This window comes from Zootermopsis nevadensis, unplaced genomic scaffold, assembly GCF_977971745.1.
Source record: "Zootermopsis nevadensis isolate Lab colony 2312 unplaced genomic scaffold, Znev_1.0 Znev_ptg000008l, whole genome shotgun sequence".
Taxonomy (NCBI): domain Eukaryota; kingdom Metazoa; phylum Arthropoda; class Insecta; order Blattodea; family Termopsidae; genus Zootermopsis; species Zootermopsis nevadensis.
The window spans coordinates 13420838-13448719 of record NW_028259140.1 but is presented as its reverse complement, the minus strand read 5'-3'; the positions used below and the strand labels follow the sequence as shown (position 1 = coordinate 13448719).

At 39.6% G+C, this 27882-nt stretch overlaps 2 protein-coding genes and 1 long non-coding RNA gene across 14 annotated transcripts in view; 2 read left to right on the top strand and 1 right to left on the bottom strand.

Annotated features, from left to right (window-relative positions):
• f (espin protein forked) overlaps nt 1-15061 on the top strand; it is an 89578-nt gene extending 74517 nt beyond the window's left edge. For 7 of the 8 annotated variants that reach the window (XM_087345139.1, XM_087345140.1, XM_087345138.1 and 4 more), the window contains 6 exons: nt 683-803; nt 2491-2666; nt 5555-5989; nt 9324-9502; nt 11179-11372; nt 13875-15061. In XM_087345139.1, the coding sequence (XP_087201265.1) occupies nt 683-803; nt 2491-2666; nt 5555-5989; nt 9324-9502; nt 11179-11372; nt 13875-14124 (1355 nt within the window). In that variant the 3' untranslated portion in view covers nt 14125-15061. The remainder of the gene's footprint in view (nt 1-682; nt 804-2490; nt 2667-5554; nt 5990-9323; nt 9503-11178; nt 11373-13874) is intronic. The other variant, XM_022062864.2, reaches the window with a different exon arrangement.
• Nucleotides 10999-17502, bottom strand: LOC110829288 (uncharacterized). Of its 2 annotated transcripts, none has more exons than XR_015534170.1 (3): nt 17249-17502; nt 15838-15944; nt 10999-11383 (listed from the first exon to the last, which is right to left on the bottom strand). It is a non-coding gene; the product is annotated as an uncharacterized LOC110829288 (long non-coding RNA). The 2 variants fall into 2 exon arrangements; XR_015534169.1 differs by lacking the exon at nt 10999-11383 and adding an exon at nt 13696-14085 and having other exon boundaries at nt 17249-17497.
• A 48-nt stretch (nt 17503-17550) lies between these two features.
• On the top strand, nt 17551-25679 carry LOC110829300 (motile sperm domain-containing protein 1). 4 transcript variants are annotated; one of them, XM_022062884.2, is made up of 6 exons: nt 17551-17788; nt 18286-18432; nt 18854-19017; nt 20955-21111; nt 22521-22673; nt 25025-25679. In XM_022062884.2, exons 2-6 carry the CDS (start codon nt 18300-18302, stop codon nt 25057-25059), a joined length of 642 nt encoding a protein of 213 aa, XP_021918576.1. In that variant the 5' UTR covers nt 17551-17788; nt 18286-18299; the 3' UTR covers nt 25060-25679. The 4 variants fall into 4 exon arrangements, with proteins under 4 accessions (XP_021918576.1, XP_021918575.1, XP_087201279.1 ...); XM_022062883.2 differs by having other exon boundaries at nt 17552-17784; XM_087345153.1 differs by lacking the exon at nt 17551-17788 and adding an exon at nt 17795-17914.
• The last annotated feature ends 2203 nt before the right edge of the window (nt 25680-27882 follow it).

The window sequence follows — 27882 nt, the reverse complement described above, 5'->3', positions numbered from 1 at the left end:
TTGTTTGCTGACAGTCACTAGCTTTGTGCATCCTTTTTGTTTGCTGACAGTCACTGGCTTTGTGCGTCCTTTTTGTTTGCTGACAGTCACTGACTTTGTGTGTCCTCTTTGCTGACAGGCAATGCACTGTGAGTCCTCTTTGCTTGCTGAGAGGCACTGCACTCTTTGCTTTTTTTTTGTTTGCTGACAATCACTGACTTTGTTCGTCCTCTTTGTTTGCTGACAGTCACTGACTTTGTGCATCCCTTTTGTTTGCTGACAGACACTGCAATCTACCTCCTCTATGTGTGATGGCGTGCTCTCCGTTTTGTTTTGGTAGGCAAAGAAATCCATGTGTTCGGTTTCTTCTACTGTATTTCCGCATTATAACCCGTCGTTTTATGGTCTGGCTTCTCACGGCTGTGAAATGTTCGATTATGGCCTTCTGGGTTTTGACGCCGTTATTCATTGTTTCGGAGGGACGCATTACCTCTGTCCTCGGGAAACATGGAGGTGATGCGTTCCAATGAAACTTTGTTAACCAACAAGCTCTCAACAGTCGCCTTACTATCCAATTTGCACGCTTCTCATAATTGTCAGGCGTAGTCTAATTGAATTGAACAGCCCGTCCACAAAAGTTCGATAGTTATTTACGAACAGTGGACAAACCGGCGAATATTTGAAAAGTAGTGTCTTGTTCCAGAGTCCGGCGTGTCGAGTGGTTCTCCCTCAGACCTCGGCCACTCCGAGGAGGAATGTGAGAAGACCAGAGTGTCTCACCGCCACTCTCTGCCGCACCTACAGCACAGCGCTGGCAGCAACAGGTAAGTGGCGCAGGGTTGACTGGAACCGAGTGAGATTTACACGACAGGACAATGACAGCAGACTAGGTCTATTTCGTCGCGGAACAAGGAAGGACGAGAGGCGGAAAGGAAGTAGTTTTTAGGGACTCAGATTCTGCTCTGATTTTGCCACTTCGACGAAAATTATTCTGTCCCTTTAAGTCATGGTCTTCGTTGCCATGGTAACTGTATATAATTATATTCGCTGCTTCTTATTGTTTTCTGGTTTTGATGGAAACTAAAACGCATATACAAATTTTTGTGGTTTAAAACTTCTCAATATAAAATTTAATTAAAAATTCGTAACTCAAAATAAGTAGCATTATTCTTGTATGAATATCGTTGCAATAGACAAATTTCTTTTACTGTGTAATTAAGTATTGTTTTTCGTAGTTCGATCAAACTAATGTTCCAGCAAATTATGAACAATTTCAGGAATAATTCGAATGTGAATGTAAAACGTTTCGTTTGTCGTCGCTTACTTCTGGAATAGATTTTTCTGAGATATCTTATCGTCATTGTCTGAGCAATGGACGGATCAAATACCTACTGTTGGTCACTGTCACGTCTAATCCTGAGGCGTGGTAGAAGAGGTGTGTTTCACGATGCATTGTAAGACGTCACAATACAGCGAACGATTACAATAAAAGATAAAACCATGGTTACGAAGATATGAATTAGAAACGTTGTTCTTACACACGTGTTTAAAATGTTTTATTTTTCCACAATTAACGGAGATAAAAACGCAGGGATTGTGATGTAGTTCACCACGTCAAACGCGAACTCGGAAGGAGGTGCTGAACATTTACCAGCTCACGCGAGAACTTGAAAGATCATGAGATGATAAAGTTGCGTCATACTGTGATAAATATATATTTGTTTAAATCTTGTCAGTCAAATCACAATAAAATTCCTATTAAATATTAAAATATTACTAAAATTAACATTTAAATATTTAAAAAGTGATGATCTAATGTAAATGGAACAGTTCGATAGAGAACATCATTTTAAATATTTAAATGTTAATTTTAGTAATATTTTAATATTTAATAGGAATTTTTATTGTGATTTGACTGACAAGATTTAAACAAATAAACAAATATTGAAAGATCATGTTCTATGTCCACTACTGGGCATGCGCAAACACACGGCGAGCGTAAGGCTGAACTAGCTGGCTAACAACGCCAGGTTGGCTGAGCTAGGTCACGATGAGTTTATCTGATCGCTTCCGCTGTGTTCCAGTGATCCACAAGGGTGGGGCAGATAACTTTGTTTCTCGTTTTTCAATGTGTTAGCCGGTGTCAAGACGGTTAACATGAATGCATTATTTCGTAGCCTGTTCTGGGTGTTGGGGATGTGAGTGGGGTTCTTGGCGAAATATTTCTCTAGCATATTATTGAACAACGAAGCTGTTATCGTGCCCGCTGTGTGTGTTTGTGGCCGCCATCACTCTGCACGCAACACCTAACAATTCTGTTCACATTGATTTGTGTGCGGGGTGTGAACTAAAGGAGGTTATTCACTTGAATGAATAATTAAATTGAAAATTATTACTTTTTAATTGTTGCTAGTCCAAGCCTTTGCATGAAAGTGGGTATCGTAGGTTCTTTCTTGAATTTCTTATAGTTTATTTAATCTTCGCGAAGGTAAAGGGCGTTGTGTTTTGCAGAGCCCTGAAGCGGGTCGTGTCGGAGCCCGGGCCGATGTGCCCGCCCCCGCCGCCTCCACCACCTCCAGCGGAGGAGGGCCTTTCTTCTCCTTCCAGAAGCCCGAGTCCGCCAGAACCGGAAGTGGTGGAGGAACCGACAGTGAAGCCTTCCGAAGTGGTGCAGCGTGAAGAAACAGGTGTGTGCCATCTACTTTAAAATCATCTTCCCATGTCATTGGCCACCCCTGAAGTAGCGCCTAACAGCAATAAATTCTGTCTACCTGTTTCACCCCGCCGAGATACAGTCATTTCAAAATTTACAGTTGTTTTATAGTCGGCGCAGTGGTTTTTGGCCGGTGGAGAAGCTAGCGGAGCTGGCGGACGGGCCTAGGTTGCACGGTCAGCGTATTTCTTTTGTTTGGAGGCAGACGAAACATTACACTATCGCACAAGAGACTCGCTCCCAGCCTTCCCCTTGAAAATTCCACCGGCCAAAAACTACTGCGCTGACTATAGTTACGTAATTTCCTCCACGTATCTTCGTTGATGCTTGTAGTGTATTTATTTCATTGTTGGTAGGCGTAATCGATAGCTCGGGATGTTATTCGAGTTTCAGTTTGTCCCACAGAGATACAAGCTGTCGTATACGCCATGTTGATTTCTTCACTTTTGCAAATGAGTGTCGGTTGTTTACGGAGCTGCTGGTAATAAATGTTATTCGTGAAAAGCTGTAGTGTTGTTTAAAACATCCACCATTTTATAATTCTACTTTTCAACCTATGAATTTTGAGCCGTGGTAGAGTGTTTTCTGTTCTAGTTTTGTACGATTGGAATTTGTATTGTTACTTTTCGGTCTGTCTTCGTTTCAGTGAATTATATTACCAAATACACGCAATTAATGAACAATGAACAATTAGTAATGAGTACGACCTTGTGTTCGCAATGCTAATCATCGGATTCCGATGAAATTTTTTGGAAGAGATTAAATATTATCAGATGAATCTAATTTTGCATTGTACGTTACATGAAGCTCATGTGGAAGTTTGTATGACGTTTTTTAAAAGAATACTATTTGTTCCAAAAATATTTCTACTTGGTAATCGCCTACATAATTAAAATCTGCGTTTTACTTAAAACATTCACGTATATACTTTACATTTATTAAAAATACGAGACGAATATTTTACATCTGTCTGCAGTATATTTACAACTGATCTATAAACAGACTTTTTGGCGTCACTCGGCGTAGCATCTGTACTGTTGACTTCTTATTTGACGTGTGATGTTGGAGTGATAGGACCAGATGAGAGAGATTGCGGGCGACGCTTAAAATTATTAATCTTCTCGCGGGTCTCGAGACATCTGCCCTGTTTACCCGGTGTCCTACGCGAGCGATTAAATGCGAGCGGTGCGATTTGCGTGGGTGAAGCGGAAATATCAAACTGGCTGTTTGTATGGCGCTGTCCTAGGTTACAGCGAATCAGTCAAGAGAGTAAAGCGGCCGGATTCCGAGATCAAATATTTTGATATTTTCGCGCAGGTCGCTGCGCTGGCCAGTAAGGCGCATGCGCAGGGAAGCTCTGACTGTGCAGTACACGGAAGGGGCATGCGCAGGAAGGCCGTGTGTTTCTCTCACGTAAGACACAACAAGCGATTCCCTTATGTCATATGACACCCCATTCTGCTTATGCAGCTCGCACAGCTCGCTTCTTATCGCTCACGTAGGACATTGCCTTAGACTATTGCAGCACGTACGTAGCGAGTCCTCGGTCGCCATTATTTCTCCCACTGTGTCCACTACTCATCTTCAAACAGTCTCATTGCATTCGCGATGTCTTGATGAAAGACAAAAATCTTATTTGTATTTATATATCTTCTCTTAAAAGTACGTTGTTGTAGTTTTTTGTTCCAAACGTGTGCATTGATGTTGCTATTATTCTGAGAAATATATTTTCTGATTCTACTTTTCTAAAATTTCGAAGTAATTCTGTTATATTGTGAATACACTTCTTTGTTCTAGATTTTCGGTTACAGTCAAGTAATTATTTACCTTTCATTGCCTTTCGCTCTGTTCTTAAAGATGTCGTGTAAGATTTTTAAACGATTACGTCACAGTAATTTAGCCCCTGTTTACAGGAGAGTTGAAATTATACTTTACCTATTTATTCAATTACTTTGTTGGTGTATTGGCGACAGCAGTTCTTGCCCTTGTTGGAGTCCCTAAATTTTCGACAAAGGACGATTTGATTTTGTTTTTTAACAACAGAAATTTCGAAGGACGTGTCCGATATTTCTTTAATTAGTTCTTGAGTTCTGTCTGTCAGCCTCTTGCATTGTTCTATCCGACCAATCATAATTACCAGGTCGTTTCGTAATCTTATTCATTCGACTGATGTTTAGAACTTTCTGAGAAACGCGATATCTTATCACGTAATGCGAATTAAAAATTCCGTCACATTAATACAATTTAATGAAAATGTTAACATGTGGTAATGGTTATCCATGCACACAGCCAGTAAACTGCTGGATGCGTGGAATCGTCTTTTACATTAAATTAGCAGCTAAAGCGGTTGATTAAACGTCGTGTAATAAAGCTGCTACGAAATATTTCCGTTGGTAGAATTGTGCAGTTTATTTGAGGTCGGATCACTTCAATGTGATCTACGTATCAGCTTTCGAGAGACGCATTCCATTGTTGTGTATACTCGAGGATTGCGAAGAACACGCGTATTGGCGAGACATCTTCTGGCTTCATCTATAACTACAAATCTCAAATAATCCTAAGCGCCCCGCGTGTTTACAGTAATAATGAATTGAGAATCTAGAACGGCTTTGTGAGAAACGAATGGCGATTACAGAACGAGGCGTTGCTGCGTGAATCGAATGTCAAAACAAAACATTATATAAACGCTGTGAGATAATATTCTCGATTTCCTTCACACAGCAAGTAGCCCGACTTTCCTCCTGCTAATTGATTGCTCATCAGGCACACGGTACAGGTGGAAAGCAATTAGTTCTGGTGGCTGGGCATTTAGGAGCTGGCTCGCTCTGTGCGCAAATGGGTGAACTAGATTTCACTTGACAGTGAAGAGGCCATCGTCGCCGAGCTCAGCGCCCAGTCTCAGCGAAGAAGGCGACGAGCAGCGGCCGCCTCCGAACCTGGTTAACAAGCAGATGGTCCTGCCCTTCATTCCGCCGAGGTTCCCCAGCACGGCCGGCGATTCCAACTCGCTCATCAAGCCTTCCGAGTACCTGCGCAGTCTGGGAGGCAGCAGACTGAAGACGCCTGACGCCCCTGCGGACGAGCCGTTATCCAGCAAGACGGAGACAACCCCCGACAGAGTGGCGTGTCCGCCACCCCCACCGCTGCCGACAGAGGGCTGCCCCTCGCCCACCGCGGCAAGGAAGGAGCAGCAGCCACTGGGGGCCATCAGCATCCAGGATCTGAACAGCGTCCAGCTCAGGAGAACAGACAAAATGCTGGCCGCCAAGACTTTGTCCGCTCCACCGCGACACTCAGGTGAGAGCGACCGACTGATTCATTGCCTCTGTGTCGTAAGTGTCACGCCCCGCAGAGGTTGGAAATACCACGTCAATACGCCCTGGCCATTTTAACCGCTGTTGGGTGGAAACCACGCCCGATCTGGATATACAGTGCCCTTTAAAGACGCCATTCGCATTGCACTTGCAAATCTTGTAAATATGCAGGCTGACAAATAGTGAAATTTACCTCATCAGCTTTCGAATTCTAATGGAGTCTGTTTTAATGTCAGTTCATTGCTTACGTCCCGACGGTTTTCGGTCAGTACGGAGTTTGTCTACGGACTGGGCGACCGGGGTTCCATCTCCGACAGGGACAAAGGAATTTTCTTCAAGTCTTTGCGCCCAGACCGGCTCTGGAACCCAAACACCTGCTGGTGGTCACTTCACTGCGACTGAAGCACGACCGGGGCGTGACGATGACCACTCAGCACCATCTAGTGCCGAGTTCAAGAACGAATTGGAGCAATACTCCCCAAGCGCCTACATGGCAAAACTATTTGTAATTGTAAATATATTACGTTGTGGTGGGCCTTGTGTTTCAATGACGTAACGTTCGTATTAAGTTTCATGGAAATCGGCCATTTGGTTCAAACGCAGAAAGGAAGCACATTCATGCACCTTTTTTGTTTTGTAGGTTACAAATCTGTCTGTCGTTAAACTAACTGTTCGTGACTTCAGACAACAGAAAAGTTATCGTGCTAACGGAAACGAGTAGTTACAAGCTTAAAGCGTAGACGGTAGTAGGACCGGATTTAATGGGGGAGGGAGGGGAGGCTCCACAAAACGGGCACAACCATAAAATCCATTTTTTACGGCGAAATTCGTCCAGGTAATCATCGCCGGAAACCGATCACGTAATTCCTATTTGTTGTTTATTTATAATTAATTGCAAATATAATTTAACTGTGTTGTTAATGACTTTGAATACCCCGGAGCCCCCCCCCCCACAATTGTAAATTGTGCCCTAGTACACGAGAACGAAAATCAGAAACTTCTGTACCCAAAATATTGTTTAATTAGTTTAAATCCTGAAAAAAGTTTTTAGAGATTAACAATGATACGCGTTTCCTACTTCGGTTTATCTCAGTCTTTAATGGAAACTGTTATAAATTACGTCAGTTCCGTTGTTGGCACGTGCCCTGACAGGATATCCGCTTTGCTTGAGCTGCAAACGGATCGCTCCTTCGTCCGTTAAGTTGTCGCCAGAGCGAGGAAGTTGCGTGTACGATCCGTGTCCACGGTAACAGCATCTCGACAGCTATCAAACGGTTCCCAGGGGTGCCAACACTTCCTGTACTTCATTACAGGGGAAAGTATTTGTCTGCAGTACTCCAGTACAAACAAAATGAATGCTGAATGCGTAAGTCGTGGCTGTCTGTCCGTCCGCGTGTTTTATCTCTGAAAATGCTCGACGGATTTCGATTCGGTTTTATAATGGTAAGTCCAAAATAGTTGGTTGAGTTTAATTTTGGTCCAAGATTAGAAGTTGTTATTAAATAATTCTGGTGTGGCACACGGTCTATAAAGACAACTCTAAGTTAGAAACATTTAATATTCTGAATTGAGATTCTGGTGAGCTTCTTTCCGGAAGTCACGAAATATTAATACAAGGAACATGAAACTGATACAGTTGGTTGGTCACACTTGGCTGCATCAGGCACAAAACGTCCATTTGCATTGCCCAGCCCCAGAAAGCAAGCAAGCTAAAACCTGCTACTGTTGGACAGGTTAAACAGTATCAAGTGTATAAATTATCTAGTGCTGGTAAAAAGAGGCAGGTCACTGGGTGAGTGGATTCAGTTCCTGAAAAAGTTTGCAGAAAATTCACTCAGAGAAGGAAATCCACGTGATTCTTGTCTGCCGTGGTAAAAATTTTGAAAACAATGTACAGGCAAAATAACAGATTTAATAACATTTTTTACTGAAATATTTTACTATTTTACACTATAAATGTTGTCATGTAGACATAAATTTATTCAGTTGGTTGTCTGGAATGAAGGGCATCCATCATAAACATTCCTCAGGTCAGATGTCATATGCCTTTTTTGTTTGAACAAAGTATGTAATTTGTTTTAAGTAGCTATCCTGTGAAACTACAGGTAGCCCTCGATTTGCGCCGATTCAGGATAACGCCGATTTTGAAACCAGAAAGTCAAAAAGTGAATAAAATATATTTTACTATTATTTATAACGTTTTACAATGTTTCTCGTACTGATTCTTATACTAAATCGAAATTCTTACATCGCCGATTTTGAATAAAAATTATAAACACAGTCATCTCTGCAATTACGTATGTTTCGTCAACGCGAATTTGCTCCAATGAGATCGATGAATCGGTAAAAGCTGTTTATGAAATGCAAACTTTTGCATATGCGAATTTGCTCTTGTGCAATTTCATTCCTGGGGCTTTAAACTTTCAAAGGACTGATTTAATCTCTGCGGAGGTACCGGGGTTATTTATAGGTCGGCGTCGTACATGAATGCAACTATCGCATAACAGCAGAGATCGCTGTCACTCGCAGGGACCAACGAATTGCCGATTGCAAGTGTATAAAATATATTTTTTAAGTTCCCTTTATTTTTTTACGTTATTTCAGAGCTTTAAATGTAATGCCATTACATTATTCGTCAATGTTTGGGCGCTGGGAACGCATGTCATTGACTTCCCATTGATTTACATGATAAAAGAGTTTCAATTTACGCCGGTTCGTCCAGGAACGGCGTAAATCGAGGGATACCTGTATTTATGATTTTCTTTAGTCTCTCTAGGTTCATGGGGAAACATTGCCATAAAATAAACACCCATCCTTTGTATTCAGTACCTCGTTTACAACTGTCCTCCTATTTGACACTGTATAAAGCAAAAGAGGCTTTCATTTTTGTTAAATGAACGAGGAAACAATAACAAGGAGAATGGTAAAGATAATTATCATCTCGGATGTTGCAGTCTGGTAGAACTTTACTAATACATGAGAGGTGCTTGCTGCCTTCGTCATCAGGGCGATGACACTTACAGAGAAATAAATAAAATTTTGGTGAAATGAATTTATCTACCACAGGACAAACAGTGATTTCAACATAACTGTCTTTAAGTAAGCTTACTGTTGTGTATGATGACAGATTATCGTTGCCCTGACGATGAAGGCAGCAAGCATCTCTGAAATATTAAACTTGTACCGGACTACTCTATCACATTCCAGAAGTAATTCGTGACAACCTGGAATCTTACCGAGAGAATCGTGATCATAATCTTTACCAAATTTGGAGTTGAGAGTTTCATTAAAATATTATAACCTGTACTTTGTTGTAGTGGCGGACCAGCCGTTCCTGTTGCAGAAGGAGGACCTGATTGCAGAACTAAAGATGTCGAAGGACATCACAGGCATCAAGAAGCTGAAGGTGGAGCGCGCCAAAGTGGAGGAGCAGCAGGAGAAAGAGTTGTTCAGTGAAATCACTAGGCAGCTCACAGCCAACAGCTTCGTTGAGAAGGTGCGACTGGCTCCATCTTCAACTTAACATTTCTAACTTTATCTTTGCGGTGATGATGGGGGTGTTATTTCGTGAGATTTCAGGTTCTCACAGTAGTGAGTATGAAGGCGGCAGTGTTTTGGGTTGTTGCTCCATGTAGTGTGTTAGAAATTTTCTGATGTCTCAGTGCCTTGATTTCATCTCAGTGCAAGGGTCACTTTCAAAGCATTTACACTGGTTTGTTCTGAGAGTGCACAGGGAAGATACGCAAGTCATAAAGTAGAGTCACTGAGGCACTCGGTCAAGGTATTTTCTGCTTTTTGTGAAACCCAAGAGTTCATTTCCATACTTACAAGAGCCGGTGTCATATCCTTGTTTTCAGGCAGACAGTTCCAGTCCATATGATCCCACCCTGTTTCTGTAAGATCCGTTTTCATGTTATTGTCACATCTGTGCCTAGGATTCTAAAGTAATCTCTTCTCTTCATGTAACTAACTAACTAACTAGATGGCTTACCGAACCCGAAGGTTCATCACCGAATTAATCAAAGCCCTCCACCGGACCCTGCCCTGGGCCAACAAAATCCAGTCTCCTTCAACTCCTGTCTCTCATAGATCCCACCTGACATTATCATCCCATCTACATCTAGGTCTCCCCAGAGGTCTCTTCCTTTCAGGCTTCCCAATTAGTGGACCCAACCAACCAGATGGCTTACCGAACCCGAACGTTCATCACAGAATTAACCAAAGCCCTCCACCGGACCCTGTCCTGGGCCAACAGAATCCAGTCTTCTTCAATTCCTATCTCCCATAGATCCCGCCTGAGATTATCCTCCCATCTACGTCTAGGTCTCCCCAGCGGTCTCTTCCCCTCAGGTTTCCCAACCAGTACCCGGTGCACACCTCTTGTCCTATCCATGCGCGCTACATGCCCCGCCCATCTCATTCTTCTCGACTTAATCACCGACTTCTCATCATGTTTTTGACTAAAATTTTATATGTATTTCTCGTGTCTATTGCACGCTGTGTGCCTCATCCCTTGATGTGATCACTCTAATACTATTTTGTAAACATTACAAATTATGAAGTTTCTCTTTATGCAATGTTTTGTAGTCTTCTGTTAAACTTCCATACGTCAAGTGCTCTTCTTATCGCCCCGTTGTCAAAAACTTTCAGTTTGTATTATTTCCTTCATGTCCTGAATGGTGAAATATTATTCGGTTGAAGTTTTCATTATGAAGGGCTAGATTTATGATTTGATGGAATATTCTGTGGCTTTTTCATTGCAATCTGAAACTGAGCTCTGTAGCTTAATTTCAGCAACCTGTTCTGAATTTAGATCACTGATCCCAAACAGAGTTTTGTCTTCATGTTTCCCTTTTTTTTCCTTTTAGTAATGACCAATATGGCTTCAATGGTACTACAAACACTTTTGATATGTAAAATATCAGTTCTTTATGATTCTGAAAATAAGGTAAATCTGATTTTGTAGCATAGATTCTGTGCTGAAAAGATGGCTTTACACATGCAATTTTAATTTAAATGCTTCAAATCATCTCAGGAATCAGCAGTGATTAATCCTTTTTACAACAGTTTCACACAGACACAAAAAATAAAATATTTTCAAGTGTAGCTTCTGATGGTCAAGAGTTGAGCCAGTTCAGTAAAACCTCGCCCCTAAGTTCAGTCTTCTGACAGATTCCAGAGAAGGATGCCACAGGTAACCCAATTCCAGCCTGGAAGAGGCAGATGATGGCTAAGAAGGCAGCAGAGCGAGCCCGCAAGGAGCTGGAGGAGCAGATGTTGAAGGAGGCTGAGGAGAAGCGCCTGCAAGCTATCCCCCCCTGGAAGCGACAACTTCTAGCCAAGAAGGAGGAGCATGATGGCAAGAAGTGAGTTCAAACTACAACAGACAAATTGAATGGAAAAATGACGTAACTGATGTGATGATTAACCATTAGTTAATAATTAGCAGTAATCATGTCAGGGTAGCAGCAATATTATTTGGATTACCTCTGGTACCCTGAGGGTTAGACCTCGCAGCAAAAGCCAATTTGTTCTGAAGTTTACTTTAATAATTTGTTTGATGTGGGCTATAGTTGATTTTTAATTTCCTTCAATTCCAAAAATACTATGGTTTTATTGAGAAAGAAACATAAATAGAAGTTAAGCAACGATGACATTACATCTCAATCAACGATCGACATGAATTTGGGCGAGTACCACGTAGCCCCTCTTCTAGCCTCCGCACGCAGACGAGCCCTGTAGCCCATTAAACCTCCCGTCTGGGAGTAAAGCATGGCTGGGGTGCCAGGATGCTGACCACTCACCCCCCATCTAGTGCTGAGGTCAAGAATGAGTAGTAGCTTTTGACCTCTTCCCCCAAGTGCCTCCATGGCATGTAGCAGGAGAGCTTTACCACGTAGACATACCATTCTCTTTCATTTACACTAGAAATGCTTCCCTTTTTTAACATCCCTGATTATTATTTACAATCAGTAAACCTTCTGATGTCGTAATGACATGCGGAATACATGTCCAGTGTCAATCTTCCTTAATAATTAACTTAACAGTACGTTACTTAAGGCTTGAGTGGGATTTGAACCCATGGCCTCGGTGACTGAGCGACACAAGGCCAACGCCTTAGACCACGCGGCCACTGTGACCCCCCCCCCCAACAATTTGTGACAGTAGCCATTACTCTTATTCACATGCTCATGTGAAATAACAACTATTGTGCAAAGTATCATATGATTTTATATGAGGAGGCAGTACAGATGTCAAAAAAGACAGTTCACTAATGGCTAATTAATCCGTATCATAGGGGAACAGAAGATCTTCCCGTGTATTGTGGGAATGCCAGCCAGATATTAACTCTGTAGTTAACAGTGAGGTGGTATGCAAGTCTGACATGTGTAAAAGTCCAAATTCATTTACCAGAGCTAAGGTGTCATGGCCTCACTTAATGGTACCTGCACCTTGTCATGGTTGTGGGGCTTGAGTACCTCAGTGATCCCAAGAGCTATGCTGGCGGTAGCTACTGGTAGGGGGAGAGGTCAGACTAAGACAGGTACCCTGGTCCTCCAGGTTGGGGGTTGGTCGCAAAGCTAACAACCTTGTACCATAAAAAGGAAGATGTTTTGAAACCTCAATCAAAGCCTCGGACAGACCGACCTAACAGAGGACCGAATGGAAGAGGAGAATTGAGGAGGCCATGGACCGAATACGGGCCGGAGAGCCATAGATGAAGAAGAAGAAGAAGAAGGTGTTATGGAACATGTCTACCTTTTCATTTCATTTGAATTTCTTGTAAGCATCCTGTACCATTGCATCGCTTATCTGATTAATTCTTTGAAGCACGTAGAATGCTTTACCTAAAATCATCTTGCATTTCTGCGTAATATTAAACTGATATTTTGTGAAAAGTAACTAGGTAGCACATTGATATTTAGAGTGTCTGTATGAACACTGTGTTGTGGAAGTACATCAAAATATGCAATGATTAATAATTAAACTACTTATCAGAGAACGATGTCTCCACTGAATGATGTAAGAGGAGTGTAATGGCAAAGAAATGGTGCGTTTTGTAGAATGAATTATGCACCTAACACTTCAAATACATTGGAATGGCTATTAACCACACAACCTAATATTTAGGTTTGTTTATAATATGATAACTTTATGTTACGTTTGTTTTTATTTATATTTCTTCATTTTTTGCTCTGTGTTAATATTGTTTCTATTTTGGGTTTGCCTGTACTTGGCAGTTATATTTAATACTGTACATGTATAAGTTTAGTTAATCCGTTTGTGTAATATTATCCATTATTATTTCACTATTATTGTATATATTATCGGTGTTTGCCTGTTATTGGCTTCTTGCTGTTGGCAAACACGTAAATAAATTAATTGAATTGAATTGAATTGAATAATGGAGAATAAAACTACAGTTTAGTTTTACATTGATGTTTCCTTTCTCATGAGGCTTACTATAACATGCCACTGATATTCTCGTACGTTGAAATGTACATCGGACGGCCAGTCAGTCCTATGTACATCCCTTAAGCTATTTATGCTGCCTACAGGTGATCATTGTGATCCTCCAAACTCTTTATTAACAACCTACGAGACTACGCAGTATCATAACTAAAATGATTGTAATAATTCCTACTGGCCTGATGAAAGTGGATCCAGTCGCTTGTATGGAAAATGTCATAAGATGATAGAATTTTATTACAGCACTGTTTTAGGAACTAAAAAAGCATGAATTTGCTGTGATCAGTCTGACAACTTGAAAGTCTCCACATCTGAGGATATTTTAGTCATTTACATTTTACAAAATGAAGTCATGTGATATCTTTTCACTAATATTTTCAATGTGAACTTGTCTCCAGGACAAATCTGTATACTCCTCGGGTCATGGATGACAAGAAGACGAAACCCTCAAAACCCGAGGAAGTTCTGAGACAGCAACTGCCGTCTAACAGCGAGGTGACTCCCGCAGTCGAGGATGGCAACAAGGAGAATAAGACGCCAGAACAGCAGGAGGTGACCTCCTTGGAGAACAATGACGAACCAGAACAGATTATCCCATGGCGCGCACAGCTGAGAAAGACAAACAGCAAGCTCAGTCTGCTGGAGTAACACGTGCTCCTTGTGACTCACTGTACTCCATACTATGTGCAATATGATCTTGTCAGATGTGGTGCATTCTATCGAGTTTTGCACGTACGCACATCCGCTCATACCGTCTAATAACTGTACATATATAACAGAATGACACTCATCCCTGGGAAGCACCACATGGCGAGGAGTGATCTTCAGGACGGTGGAAAAGTTTTTGTGGTACTGAACACTGTATTTAATGTATATTAAGAGGGGCAAAGGATGGGAATGAGAATTTTGAAAATGTAGCATTCACATGCAATACATATCAGCCACATTTTATATTATTATTAATATTATTGCTATTGTGGTGTGTACAATGAACGGTTTCTGAAAGGAATGTCTTGTATTATATAAACGTACACAAAAGAACATATTTGTAAGTTGAATATTTTCAGAAAAATTATAAATACATTTATTGAATTTCTACTGTTCACAAGTTTAAAAAATATTGAATATCATGTCACGCTTCATTCTATTAGATTAGTAAAGAATTAATTTCATATTATTTGTTGGATATAATCTGTTTTATATATGTCAAATTTGGTGGAAATAAATATCCAAATTTCTGTTACAAGAACATCCAGATATTTCCATAAAGTGGCAGAGAAACCCTAGGCATCTTCTGCAGCCCAGAAGTTGGTAATACAGTGTTTTCATTATGTTAGCATAATTTTCAGCAGTTACAGACATGTTTCATGACAACTGTGGTTGTCTTCTGGTTTCAGGGATTTTGGTGCTCATTGTAGTTTTCAAAGATTAAGAGACTGTGAGTGATATGTTTGTTATCCACATCAGATCAGTCTTCTCATCTGTCTGTCCATTTATGTGAAGCAATGTAGCTCCCAACTTATCAAAAAATTTGTAACTGAAATGTTTTAATAAAATTTGTAACATGCTTGGAAAAGATGAGAAATGCACACAAAATTTTATTTATAAATTACAAAAAGCATTAATTTATTGATGAATCCAGAATACTTGTAGAGGAATAAATGGAGAAAAGACAAAGTTCATGGCCAGAATTCAGGACACAACCAGAATATAAGGATAGCTATTGAATCATCTGAAAATGTGACAGAATTCAAGTACTTGTGGATGACATTCATGATGAAATCAAGGAGATTAAATTCAGAGAATGCTTGTTGTCATTCAGTCCAAAATATTTTGTCCTTCCGCCTCATGTAAAAAAACTAAAGATTAAAATACACAAAAGTGTAATTTTGCCAGTTGTACTGTATGGGTGAAAACCTTGGTCTCTCACTTTGAGGGAGGAACACAGATTGAGGGTCTTTGAGAACAGATTGTTGAGGAAGACATCTGGACCAAAAAGGAAAGGATATGGATCATGGAGAAAACTGAATGATGATGAGGAGCTTCATGGCCTGTAATCCTAACCTCAAATTGTTAGGGTGATTAATTAAATCAAGGAGGATGATGTGGTCAGGTAGTGCAGCATGCATGGGGGAGGAAAGGGGTAATTACAATACTGACCAAGAATTAATGTGCATAACATTGTTTCATTCATAAAAAGCTCTCATTTCTAGATATAAATGCAAATTTCTTTCTGGCTTCTACACAGTTATCAGTAGTTTGATGGTTATGACCATTAACTGAATGACAGAGTGGCAACTGACAATATTCTTTTCTATCTTACGTGCATCCATAAAGTGCATACCCTGGTGACAATCTTACTTGATATGAGACCTCACAGCTGTACAAAACATGTGAGGTAATTTCTTCTTTGATGTGGTACCTCTCACAGATGGGTTATTTGTTGATCCCAGTTTAATTAGTTGTCCCTGTAAGTGAAAATAACCTGTTAATAATCCTGCAGTTCATTTTAGCTGGTTCCAATTTAATCTTAATAGTTCCCCAAGTTCCTTTCACAGATGGTTCTAGAAGGAAGCCCTTCGCAGGTTTTTGTTCTGGTGTGTATTCCTACTATTCCTGGAGTTTCCTGTTCATTCAATTCCCGATGACCCACTCAGCTGATGTTTTTGAGATGTTTTAGGTCAGTTAAAGTCTTATGAATGCATGTTCATGGCCTTTTATTGCCAATTAATGGCTATGTTACCCTCAACTCAATCTGTCAAGGTTCTCATCACGGTTATGCTTTACTACAAGTTGGTGCTACCCATCAGAAGACATGTCACAGATTAACTTTTTCCTGCTGCTTGGAGGCATACTGATACCTCTGAGATGAATACGATCAACGTAGCATCCTGACATGTGATTGACTATCAGTATGATTACGTACTGACATTACATGATTTCACTTCTTTCCAGTGCTTAATTAGACATTCTTCTAAATTGAGAATTCTATTGCTAACACGTGAGTCTTCAATGGTATATAGTACTAACTACTGGGGTTCTGTTCTGGGAGGGAGGGGGGGAGCGGTTAATAATTACAGTGTGCCAACATTCCAATGTTCGTTTACAGACATATCACACTTTCCTGACTATTGCAAACAGTTGTGGACCAGTGGTAGTTATCAGCCTGTTCTAACTCTCATAGGGCATATGAACAGCTAACTAAATGATCTCTGTGGACCATAATCAAATTACTGCTACTACCTCAGTAAATATCAAAAAGGAGTTTACTATGCTGGAATTAAGTTATTTAATAATATTCCACCTACTATAAAAAGTTTAAACCACAATATAGAAATGTTTAAGCCAGCGTTAAAAGAGTATCTCCTATCTCACTCCTACTCTGTAGAAGAATTTATAAATACATGTAAGTAATAATGAAGATGGTTTCTCATCATAATTATTTTGCTGTGTACTGTAGTTCCAAAAATCTGTCAATAGCTGTTATAACTATATATTTATATTTGTACTAGAAAAAAATATTGTATTTGTGCTATGACATATTCTACATCCTAGGCTTAGGCCTATGAAGGATCTATGGAATGTAAATAAATTCTTTTCCATTCTATTCTACTATCCACAGTATGGAAGTGTACTGTGGTGGAGGCCTCTGTAGCTCGTTGGTAGTACTGTAGTTTTGTTGAAAGATATTTTACTACAAGGTTGTATCATGAATACTTATATCGTTATTTTAACTTTATTGGCTAGTTTTTAGTTCTGCAAATTCATTCACCATGTTGAAGACAGAACTTCCATATGTGCAAAGACGACGTCAACAACAATAATAATGCGTCAATTAAAATTACATAACTTGTAATTACACAAAATCCCAGGCAAATATATCGTATCCTATGGTATGATTAGGTGAAGGCTGTGAACAGATTAAATGGACGGCTAACTAAGGTTAACTGATATGACTGATTTGGATCTCAGATCCCCTTTCGCCATTTCCGAGTATATTTTGCTATGGCAAAGAATATCACTTGTTGCTGTTCCTATACTCTTTGTCATCAGTACTCTTTGCTACACTTACAGTTTCGAGGTTATTTACAAACGCTATTGGTCAGGCGTACTTTTTATGCGTGCGATGACAATGTTATTTGTATTGTGTTGCAGGATTGCATAAATAATCAGTACTATTATCAGAATATGTGCTGGACACTTAGAGTCTTATTTGAAAAATATTGGTGGTCTCTGTGAAATACAGAATCATTTCTGCTTATACTTGCACTTACTATCACAAGTTGTTTTGAAGATAGGATTCTGACTGTAGGTAGTGTTCAAGTCTTTGGTGTTACCATTTTATTTGAATATTACACAGGCCATTATACCTTCACAACTATTTAGATATTTGTTTGAATGCACGAAGATTTTAGGAAGAGTTCATAAAATTTACGGTGTGAGTGTCTTCATCAGCCTTACACGTGTTAGGCCAGGGGCCTATTATGGTCTCAGTCTGAAAATTCTTAAAAACTTGATCTTCCAGAATCTGTGAGAAAGAGTAACAAATCTGCGATGGTGATGTATGAACATCAAAAAAGTCATTTAATTACCTTGGTTGATTTATTGTGTCATCCCAGATAACAGGCAAAATATTGCGCATAATTTTTTTATAATTATATCCATCTAGTTTTCATATATATTTATCATTATAATGAGGGCTGTCTTTATTTAATAAAGGCTATTAGTTGATAGTTTAGCTGTTTTTTATCACTATTGCAGTAAATTTCACTTTTAGTGTATTTGTTGTATGTGTTGTATTTATTGCAGGTGCACAGAGTGGCATGCAGTCAGGCGTTGTACAGGTCCCAGTGTTTGTGTACCCATCACCGATTACCTTCTATCTTGAAGATCAGAGCACTCACAAGCAGGTTCTCACCCTCTACAATCCATATGACTTCCCGATCAGATTCAGGGGTAAGCACTGACTGTATTTTGGCAGTGTTACAGTGCACTTTACTCTGATGCATGTTGATTAATCTGGAAACAGTTCATTTTATAAACTCTCAGTAAATGCTATGTCAATGCTTCTCTTTACTAATGGTTGCAAGGTTCTGTTAACTTGAAAGGATGTTTTCTGGGTTATAGTGCTGTGTAGTCTGATTAAAATGTACCAACATTTCAGAGGTCCTTGCTGAATCATCACTCTGATAATGGAGGTAGTAAGGACTTCTGAAACATCGGTAATCTTCTACCAGACTACTCTAAGGTACAACCTAGAAGGCAGCCATCTTCCTATGCACCTCTGTTAGAACCTCAAATTTTACTTAGTCTGTTAACTTGCCCACCAGTTTTGCTTCTAGGAGGTTCGTTCTTACTGACTGTATTACCGTTTCAGTTCTGTGTACAGCACCGAACAAATACACGGTTGTGGACCCTGAAGGCTCCATCAGGCCCAAGTTTTGTATTGACATTGTTGTCAGACACAGTGCCATCTCACCAGCCAATTGTAACGTCACTGACAAGTTCAGGATATATTTGCAGAACCACACAACCAAGCAGGTGAGTCGTGCATGAACTCAGCGACCCACTTGCTAAGTCTTCTTGCTCAAAGGACTTCACAAGGATCACGATATCCCTTTACTACCGTCAGGGTTCACTAGGCCTTAGCTACATAACGTGGAATCAAATGCACCTGAGACTGTGCTGTGTCTTGGTAATTGGAGTTTCTTGTATGATAGCAAATGTAAAATTTAATTATACGAAGATCAAGATCGTAACCATTGCGGAAACAAGCTCGAAAGTGTATTCCATATCGGAATACACGTAATATACTTTTGTGTTCTTTGAAATTTATAATTGGCGGTATTAAATCTGTTTTGTTTCATAGTTCTCACATTGGCCACCAAATCACAGCACATCAGTGTCTGACTTACTAATTTTCTCATCCGTAACTTTCTGATGACCAGTTGTGGGATACTCCAAAATATGATTTTGGGGTCATGCAGAATAGCGCAGCCTTCATATCAAATTTTATCCAAACCTGTCCAGTGTTTCTTGAGTTGAATGAACTGGACAGACATGACCAGCCCATAATGCATTCTCATTATGCACTTCTTGCAAAGAATGCATAACAACATTTTCATCATGTTTGAATGAGTGTGATGTATTATTGAGTCTATCATCACTTTTCTGCAGATCTCTTTATTATAATCTGTTGAAAAATTATCTCAGTTTGTAGAGTCAACTACATTTTCTTAGACCTATTTTTTTTACTTTTTATAATAACACTTAATAATTAGCTTAAAACATCCTGATAAAAATCCCTTTAAACTTTTCTTTGTCATCCAATCATAAGTTGACCCAGCTTTCTTCTTTGAACGGAGATTCCTCATGACAAATTACCAGCTTGTTGTTGAATTGTATGGTGATCGGGCTATCGTTAAGCCTCCAGACAGGCTAATCAATAAGAACTTGAGGGCGTGTGTAGATATAAACAGAGGGAAAGCCGTTTCATTCAGTGTCATATATTTTGATTATAATCTAACACGCCTAGTCATGCGTACATTCATTTGATTTAATTAAGAGCACTGACACCATTCCTCACCATTTCCTCATCAAAATTGAATATAAGTTTAGGTGGAAGTTGAATTATGTTGAATTTCATGCTCAGCCAAGTATGCGTGCTAATTATTACAGAACATTTGGTAGCAGTGGCTGATACAAGGTTCAGGACAAGAAAAACCAGAATAAAAGATCAGGCAGCAGTTCATAACTAAATGAGGCGAAAGGAAGTTGTTCGGTTTTATTGCTGTTATAAAAGGCAGCAAAGACGCACGGTTTGATTTCACATCAGACATTCTTAAGGGAAATGGTTATTTTATATAAATGTTTTTGTATCAAGTTGCCACTGAGTTGAAAGGCCACTTCATACCTGAGTACGTTTATTTAGTAGAATTGAAGGTCTGTTAAAGTTCAATTCTAAAGGGTTTTGACGAGGTAGTTTACACTTAAAATAATTCATTGTCAGGACTTTTTCCATCGTATGTTCTTTAAAACCACGACAAGATGGAGACAGAACCAGCCTCGGAAACGTTGTGGTTTTAAAGAACAGACGAAGGAAAAAGTCCTGACAATGAATAATTTTAAGTTTGTTAAAGTGTTTTCCTGTCTTCTTCCAGAATTATACCAAAACATTGGTTTGTTAGTAACTCCATACACGTATGATCTGAAGCTTTCACAGTGACTAAGTGAAATGAATTATTTTCGGGCTACCAGCCGTGTCAAGTGGCTTAATGAAGAAAACGCCAGTGTTTCGGGAACCATCTTTGCCCTTGTCCTCCAGGTGCTGAAGTCGGTCTTTAGTACCCTCAGGACAAGAATGAGGATGGTTCTCAAAATGCCGGTGTTTTACCTTTCAACCACCTGATGGCTGTAGCCTGAGAAGAATTTGTTCTAACTTGATAAAAGATTATTCATCAAGCTCATTATGTTTGTAGTCGATAGGGAAGCAAGATGTAGCTGCCACTCTGCTGCCAGGGAAACAGAGTGGTCCAGTATTAGATCATGAAGTATTTCAGAGGCTTCCTCCTAGGCTAGATCTGTCTGCAGCTGGAAGTTTGCAGCAGCCGTTTGATGCACGTGACTACAGGCAAGGTAGGGGTGTGTGGCATGTGTGACATAAGGCCCATTTGTAAGCTATTAGCAATGCTGCAGTGTTCCATTCTGGTATTATAGTAAAACAGCTTTCATGCAACTGTCTGTTTTTTACAAGTGTAAAATCATTGTTAAATGTCTTATAATGTTGTGAAGCGCTGGGTGTCATGTGAAACATACCTAATTATGCTCAGTAAGTATGAGAAACATTGATTTAACAAAAGCCAGGTTGCTTGAGGGCAAATGCACATTAGTGTACAAAAGCATTGCAAGAAGCGTTGCCGTTGTGTATCATGGCAACTTTCACTTCTGTTTTGAAAGACTTTCAATTTTCAAGTGAAGACATTTTATAGAGAGCTACCTGATTCAGTGATTTCTGTGAAAACAGACTTTTCTGGCAACTATCATATTTGACTTATAACTGACCCAAGTTTTATTTACCAACGGAGAAAAAAGGGAAGCTTATAGATCATGTAGATTGCCTACTTACCATACAGCTGTGATAATAAGAAATTCATGGTTGCACAACAGATGAAGTTGCATAAATTGTGTACAGCTCTTCCATTACTCAGCCTTTATAGTAATAGTAGTCAACACCACCAGTGATAATGTGAGGACATGATGCTCGAGTATAAGTAATATTGTACACACACACAGTCATGTGAACATTATCATTCCATCATTTTGGTACTTGTTGGTTATCGGGACACAAAACGGGAGAGTCGAATATCTGTACTTGGTTTGCACGGAAAACTGCTCATGCGTATCAGTATACCCGTTGAAATAAAATATAATAACTTTCAAGCATATGTCGTTATCCACACACACATTAACCTAACCTATTTTTAAAGCAATATGTTCCGATAACCCACAAGTACCGTCATTTTTTACAGTAGACTGTACATAAGATAACTTTGCCCAATGTTGCTTCTCTCCAGGAGACACTGCAAACCTGTAAACAGACAGCGCTGTCCCCAGACGCTATCGAAAAACATTTGTTGGTTGACCGATAATGGTGCAATCCATCAAGTGTGTTTTTCTATTTCTAACAACTTTGTTCTGTTGAACTAAAGTGAATGATGCTTGAATCAGAGCACTTGCTTTAGAAATATTGTTATGTCAACAATCTGAGACCAAGGTGACAACCTTGTCTTACTGTAATGTAAGTGTGGTATTTCTTTATTATTTTGTAAGTTGACGAGACTGAATTGTTATCAGGTTGCATCCCTCCTTTTGGACAGAAACATTGGAATGAGAAGTGTGACATCTTTTGTAATGAGCACTTCCATTTTAGCTTTCTTTGTATTTGTGTTTTAAATCAAGAATTGGTTGCTTTTATGCGTGCACATCTTTTGTGGTCGTTGGAGATCGGCACTACTAGTTCATTTTGTTTTGTTTTTTATTTGCAGGCCGCGTACAGACTCCGAACTATGTGGTGGTTGTGGCGGCAATAGTGTGCATTTTGGCTCTATTGCTGCCTACACAAGGAGATGAGGATACAAGATTTCCTACATATTTGCATCTCACATCTCACCTGAAGCTGGTGTTTGCATATGTGCTGGGTAAGTAGTGAACGGAATACACAAACATACTTGGATTTCAAGGGCACTGATCTTACCCAATTATAATTTCCAGTTTCATGTAGACTTTCATTCCCTGAATTTCATTTTCAAATATCTTGCAGTCCTTTTTTTTCACTGTTTTGGGTGTTTACATTTTTATTTCACACCCAGAAAGTTCCTGTCAAATAAACTATGGTGCTGAACCTCTTATCTGGGGTCCAGAAATCTTGGAGGACCAGAAATGTTGCTGGCCGCTTTGTTTCAGTGGCACATATTGCCCCTTGGTTCTATCCAACCTTTTTGTGTCAGTTTATGTGGTTATATATCTCCATCTTTTATCGAAGACATGCATAAAAGGCAAGTAGGAAGTGTACATGCTAGTGAGAGTGCTAGAAGAAAGCATTTTATGCGGAGTGGAGTTAGAGGAAGGATCTTCTGTGAAATGATGAAGTGAAAATTTGGCATAAGTACATGTAGCATATTTGATCTTAGGAAGCAGTTGCTCAGCTTTTACACTGACTGTGATGTACCTAAATCAGAAGTGTCGCTCGAGTAGATTAGGTAGTGTCGGAGCAAAACGTTTCCACTCCGTCACTCCATACTCATCGGATAAGCGAAAATGTTTCACAGGGAATTAAAGCTGTCATCTCCATGTGAATTTTCTGGGTGGTCTAGCAGATTTAAGCATTGTCATGTTTTTAATTTTTTTAAAAGTGTGTTGGTTCTCAAGTTTCCAGATAGGACATCCAGTACATGTATTGTGTTGCGATCTATGGTTTTTATTCTCTTTTTTTGTAGTGCAATAATTTATCTTTTCTGCCATCTTAAATTACATAACCTTCAGTAGTTCTGCTGTATGTAGTTTTAATTCAGTGTCTCCAGTGACACGTGGACACCTGTCTTTTATTAACTCATAAAATTTAAAGTGCTAGTCCTCGGTGTTTTTTAGTTGATCTTTTGATTTTGTCCCCAATTTTCACACTTCATTTTTTTCTGGCTATGCATTGGGAGAAACCACAAGACAGCAGAATTTATATCTATAATTAAATAAGAGGAACTGAGGAAAAACATGCTGCCTAACACATATAAGCACAGAATAGAGAAAACATTTCCTGTCTTTGTAATTTTATCTTTTAATTGATACTTTTGTTATGTTTAAATTAAGTAGTTTGTGACGGGTAAGTCACGTAACACATGTATGTAATTCAAACAACCTGCACATTTTTTTTTCCTGAAACAGAAATTGGATGTTATTATATTTGTAACATGTTTGGCAACACTGCTTATTTCAAGTGTCATGTTGACTTTCACAATTCCTGTTTGTGTCCACATGCCAAGCCACAAGCAGCTGTGGCGTGTGAATGAATATTAATCTGTGTGGTACTGCACACATGCATTTATGATCTTTCGTGGTTATTGGAAAATGTAAAATTATTCAAGAGGTAGAAGGAATTGGAAATCATGCTGCAGATGTAAAATATGATGTTAGTGAAGTATGAAAGACTGGAGGAAGAAGTAGTTGTTTGAAACGGTGATAGTCGGAAGGTTTTTTGTCATCAGAAATCAAAGAATCCTGAGACAGAATAAAAGCTTTGGAAAAACTTTAATGACAAGTGACATTTCAGGTATGTTCTGTTGACTGAAATGTGCCAAATAATGGCCTTGGCATTGGAAAAGAACATGGAGTACATGTACGATTTGAAGTTTTCAGAGCAGTGAGTCTGTAGATGACTGTCTTCTGGGTTGTCGCACCGTGTAGTCTGGTAGAAGTTTACCGACATTTCAGAGGTCCTTGCTGCCTCAATCATCAGGGCGATGGGTATTCTCATCACCCCTAAGTGCATGTATAGAAGGGCACCCATTTTCATGCTACCAATGGCAGGCACCACAATGGAAGCATTTAACCCACTATTTTCCTTGTCCTATGGATATCAAAGTCTGACTGATTACACAACTGGGCAAATGTACTGACATCTGTAGGAGATTTACAGAACTGTTTGGAGGCACAGTGATACTTCTTTGTCTCATTGGAAGGGTAAATTTTGTTTTGAAAGCAGTCATGTGTTGGTAATATTAAACATGGCAGTAACAGTGACTATATATAGGGATAAGGTAGTGAAAAAGATGTCTGCAAGTCTTGTCAGTAAGATTTACAGATGTAAGATAAGAGACAAATAAGAAGCATGCATTAAATCACAGTAACTAATGAAAGACCTAAAGTTACAAAATAATGCTGAGCATGGGGCATTAGAGAAGCTTGTGAAAACATAATGCACAAGGGATTAATGGAGACAGTGCATAGCCTCGTATGTTTTGGGTCTTGTGTAAAATACTGTACTCTGAACTTGCAGGTTTGGTCACAATGGTCATTCTAAGACCATCATAACAGCAGGAGGGTGAAATACTGCCAGCCTTACAGCATCAACAAGATATGTGATGTGGTTTCAGAAAATGACTTATCATGTAGAAGATGCACATATAAAGTAGAAAAAGCTAGGAGACATGCATCTTAAGTTCGCAAGTTGTGGGGCAAGACTTTACCATAGCTCTAGCATATTTATGCGCTAGAGCACGCAGTTCTGCTTCGGTCATTGTGTTTTCATCTCATTAGTCTGTTCTTGCTTCATTCGCTGCAGACTGAACCGAGCTGACGTGCGATGCGAGGTGCGGGACTGCGGAGGGACACTTACTGTTATTTGTTCAAACTGCCTTGATTGCAGTTATGAAGTGTGACTGAAAAGCTGCAAAGTTTTGAAAGAAAAATAACTGAACTGTTCTTATGTCTTCATATTTTATTGTTTTACTTTTATGGCAAGTTGCAGAAGTGCCTCCATTTGATTCTTCCCTCCATATCTTTTAATATGATTGTTTTTCGGTATCTTATTTCATGTGATGTAACCATAAAAATATTTGCAACATTTTAAAAAAGTCTTATGGAGCAGTGGCAGCAGTTTGGCATTTTTTCTGCAGTAACTGAAAGAACAGAAAATATATCATATGATTGTATCTGTTCTTCAGTATTTGGTTCTCCCTCCCTCACCCCCATCCTAAATTTGGCTCCAGTAACCATAGCTCTGCATGAGCCGCGATAGCTCAGTCAGTATAGTGACTAGCTACGGGCTGGGCGATTGGGGTTCGATCCCTGATGGGGGCAGAGGTGCTCAATTGGCCCTTAGGACTATGCCGGCCGGAGCTTTGGCTCATGGTAGGGTCACCCAAGCTGGACAGGTCTAAGGCGATGCACTAGACTAAGTGATACCATGGATCTATGGGTTGAGGGTTGGGCGTAATGCTAAGAACCTTTCACCTTAAAAAAAGCATTGTTACGAAAATATTAACTAAGCTTTGGACCAGGACGGACACTTTGGCACGACCATGGCAATTGAAAAAGGATAAGAGACAAGGAACATAAGGAGTCTGTATAAGGCTGGGGCACTGAAATCAGTGAGTAGCGAATTAGAGAATTATTAGTTAGATTTAGTGGCAGTGCAGGGAGGGGGGGGGGGCACGATCCCAGTGGACAATTTCACATTTTTCTGAGGAAAGGGGAATGATTTCAAATTTTAGAGACAAATGAAGATTATGAAAGTGTGGACATCAACAGGGAGTGGGAAAATGTCAGAAACTGCATCAAAATCTGGGCCACAGAGAAACTAGGATACTACAGGAGAAAGCAAAATAAACCGTGGTTTGATGAAGAATGTTCAAAATTAATAGATCGAAGGAAGCAAACAAAATTTCAATGGTTGCAGGACCCAAGCAAAACAAATGCGGATAATCTATGTAACGTGAGACGTGAGGCTAGTAGAACCTTTAGGAATAAGAAAAGGGAATACCTGAAGGGCAAAATTGCTGAACTTGAGACAAATAATAAGGAAAAAAACATCAGAGACCTGTACAGAGGCATTAATAACTTTAAGAAAGGATATCAACCCCAGACCAATTTGGTAAAGGATGATAGTGGCAATTTGCTTGCAGATCCAATAAAAATTGTGAATAGGTGGAAAAATTTCTTTAGCGAGCTCTTAAATGTTCATGAGACTGGTGATATTAGACAGATTAAAATGCATACAGCTGAACTGTTGGTGCCAGAACCTAGCTTAGATGAAGCTGAACTAACCATTGGGAAGTTGAAAAGTTATAAATCTCCAGTTATTGATCAGATTCCAGCAGAATTAATTAAAGCAGGTGGCAAAGGGTTGCATATGAGGATCCATAAGCTTATTCAGTTAATTTGGGATAAGGAAGAGATACCACAACAATGGAAGGAATCCATAATTATTCCTATTCATAAGAAGGGGGACAAGACTGAGTGTGGTAATATCGCTGCTATCAACCTCATACAAAATTCTATCCAACATTCTTTTGGCAAGATTAACTTCATATGCGAATGAAATTATTGGGGAACATCAGTGTAGGTTCAGACGAAACAGATCAACGATTGATCAGATCTTTTGCATTTGTCAGATACTAGAGAAAAAATGGGAGTTTGGTGGGACCGTATATCAATTATTCATAGATTTCAAAGAAGCCTATGACTCTGTGAAGAGAGAAGTGTTATATAATATTCTCATTGAATTTGGTATACCAAAGAAGGTAATTAGTCTAATAAAAATGTGCTTAAATGAAACCTGTAGGAAAATTTGAGTAGGTAAATATGTATCTGAGACATTCTTCATCGAGAACGGTCTAAAACAAGATGCTTTGTCTCCCTTGCTCCTTAACTTTGCGCTAGAATATGCTATCAACACGGAACGTCACAACCGTGTCATACAGAGACCGGTCCTTGCAGACACCGAATCATGCACAGACCGCATTCGTCACACATTGGAAACAGTCCGAAATAGACTGGTTCTGCAAGGCATCAGGTGGGGTCGGGAATTTTGAAAATTTTCAAAAAATGAAAAAATGTTGGAAATTGTCCAAAAAGCGCACAAAACCAAAAAAAAAAAATTGAAAAATTTCAAATCCAAATTTTTTTCCAAAATTTTTTGGTTTTGTGCGCTTTTCAGACAATTTCCAGCATTTTTTGATTTTTCGAAAAATTTGACCAATTTTTTCTAAACTCTCCCCAAGAAATGCCTCCCGGACTCGGCCTCTATCTCGCCCGGTTGCTGCCTTCCTCGGTGTCTCCACCAACCGGCCTCTGCAAGGCCTCGGTCTCTGCATTACGTGATGTCTGCCGCACCACAGCTTTTTAGAGGCGGCA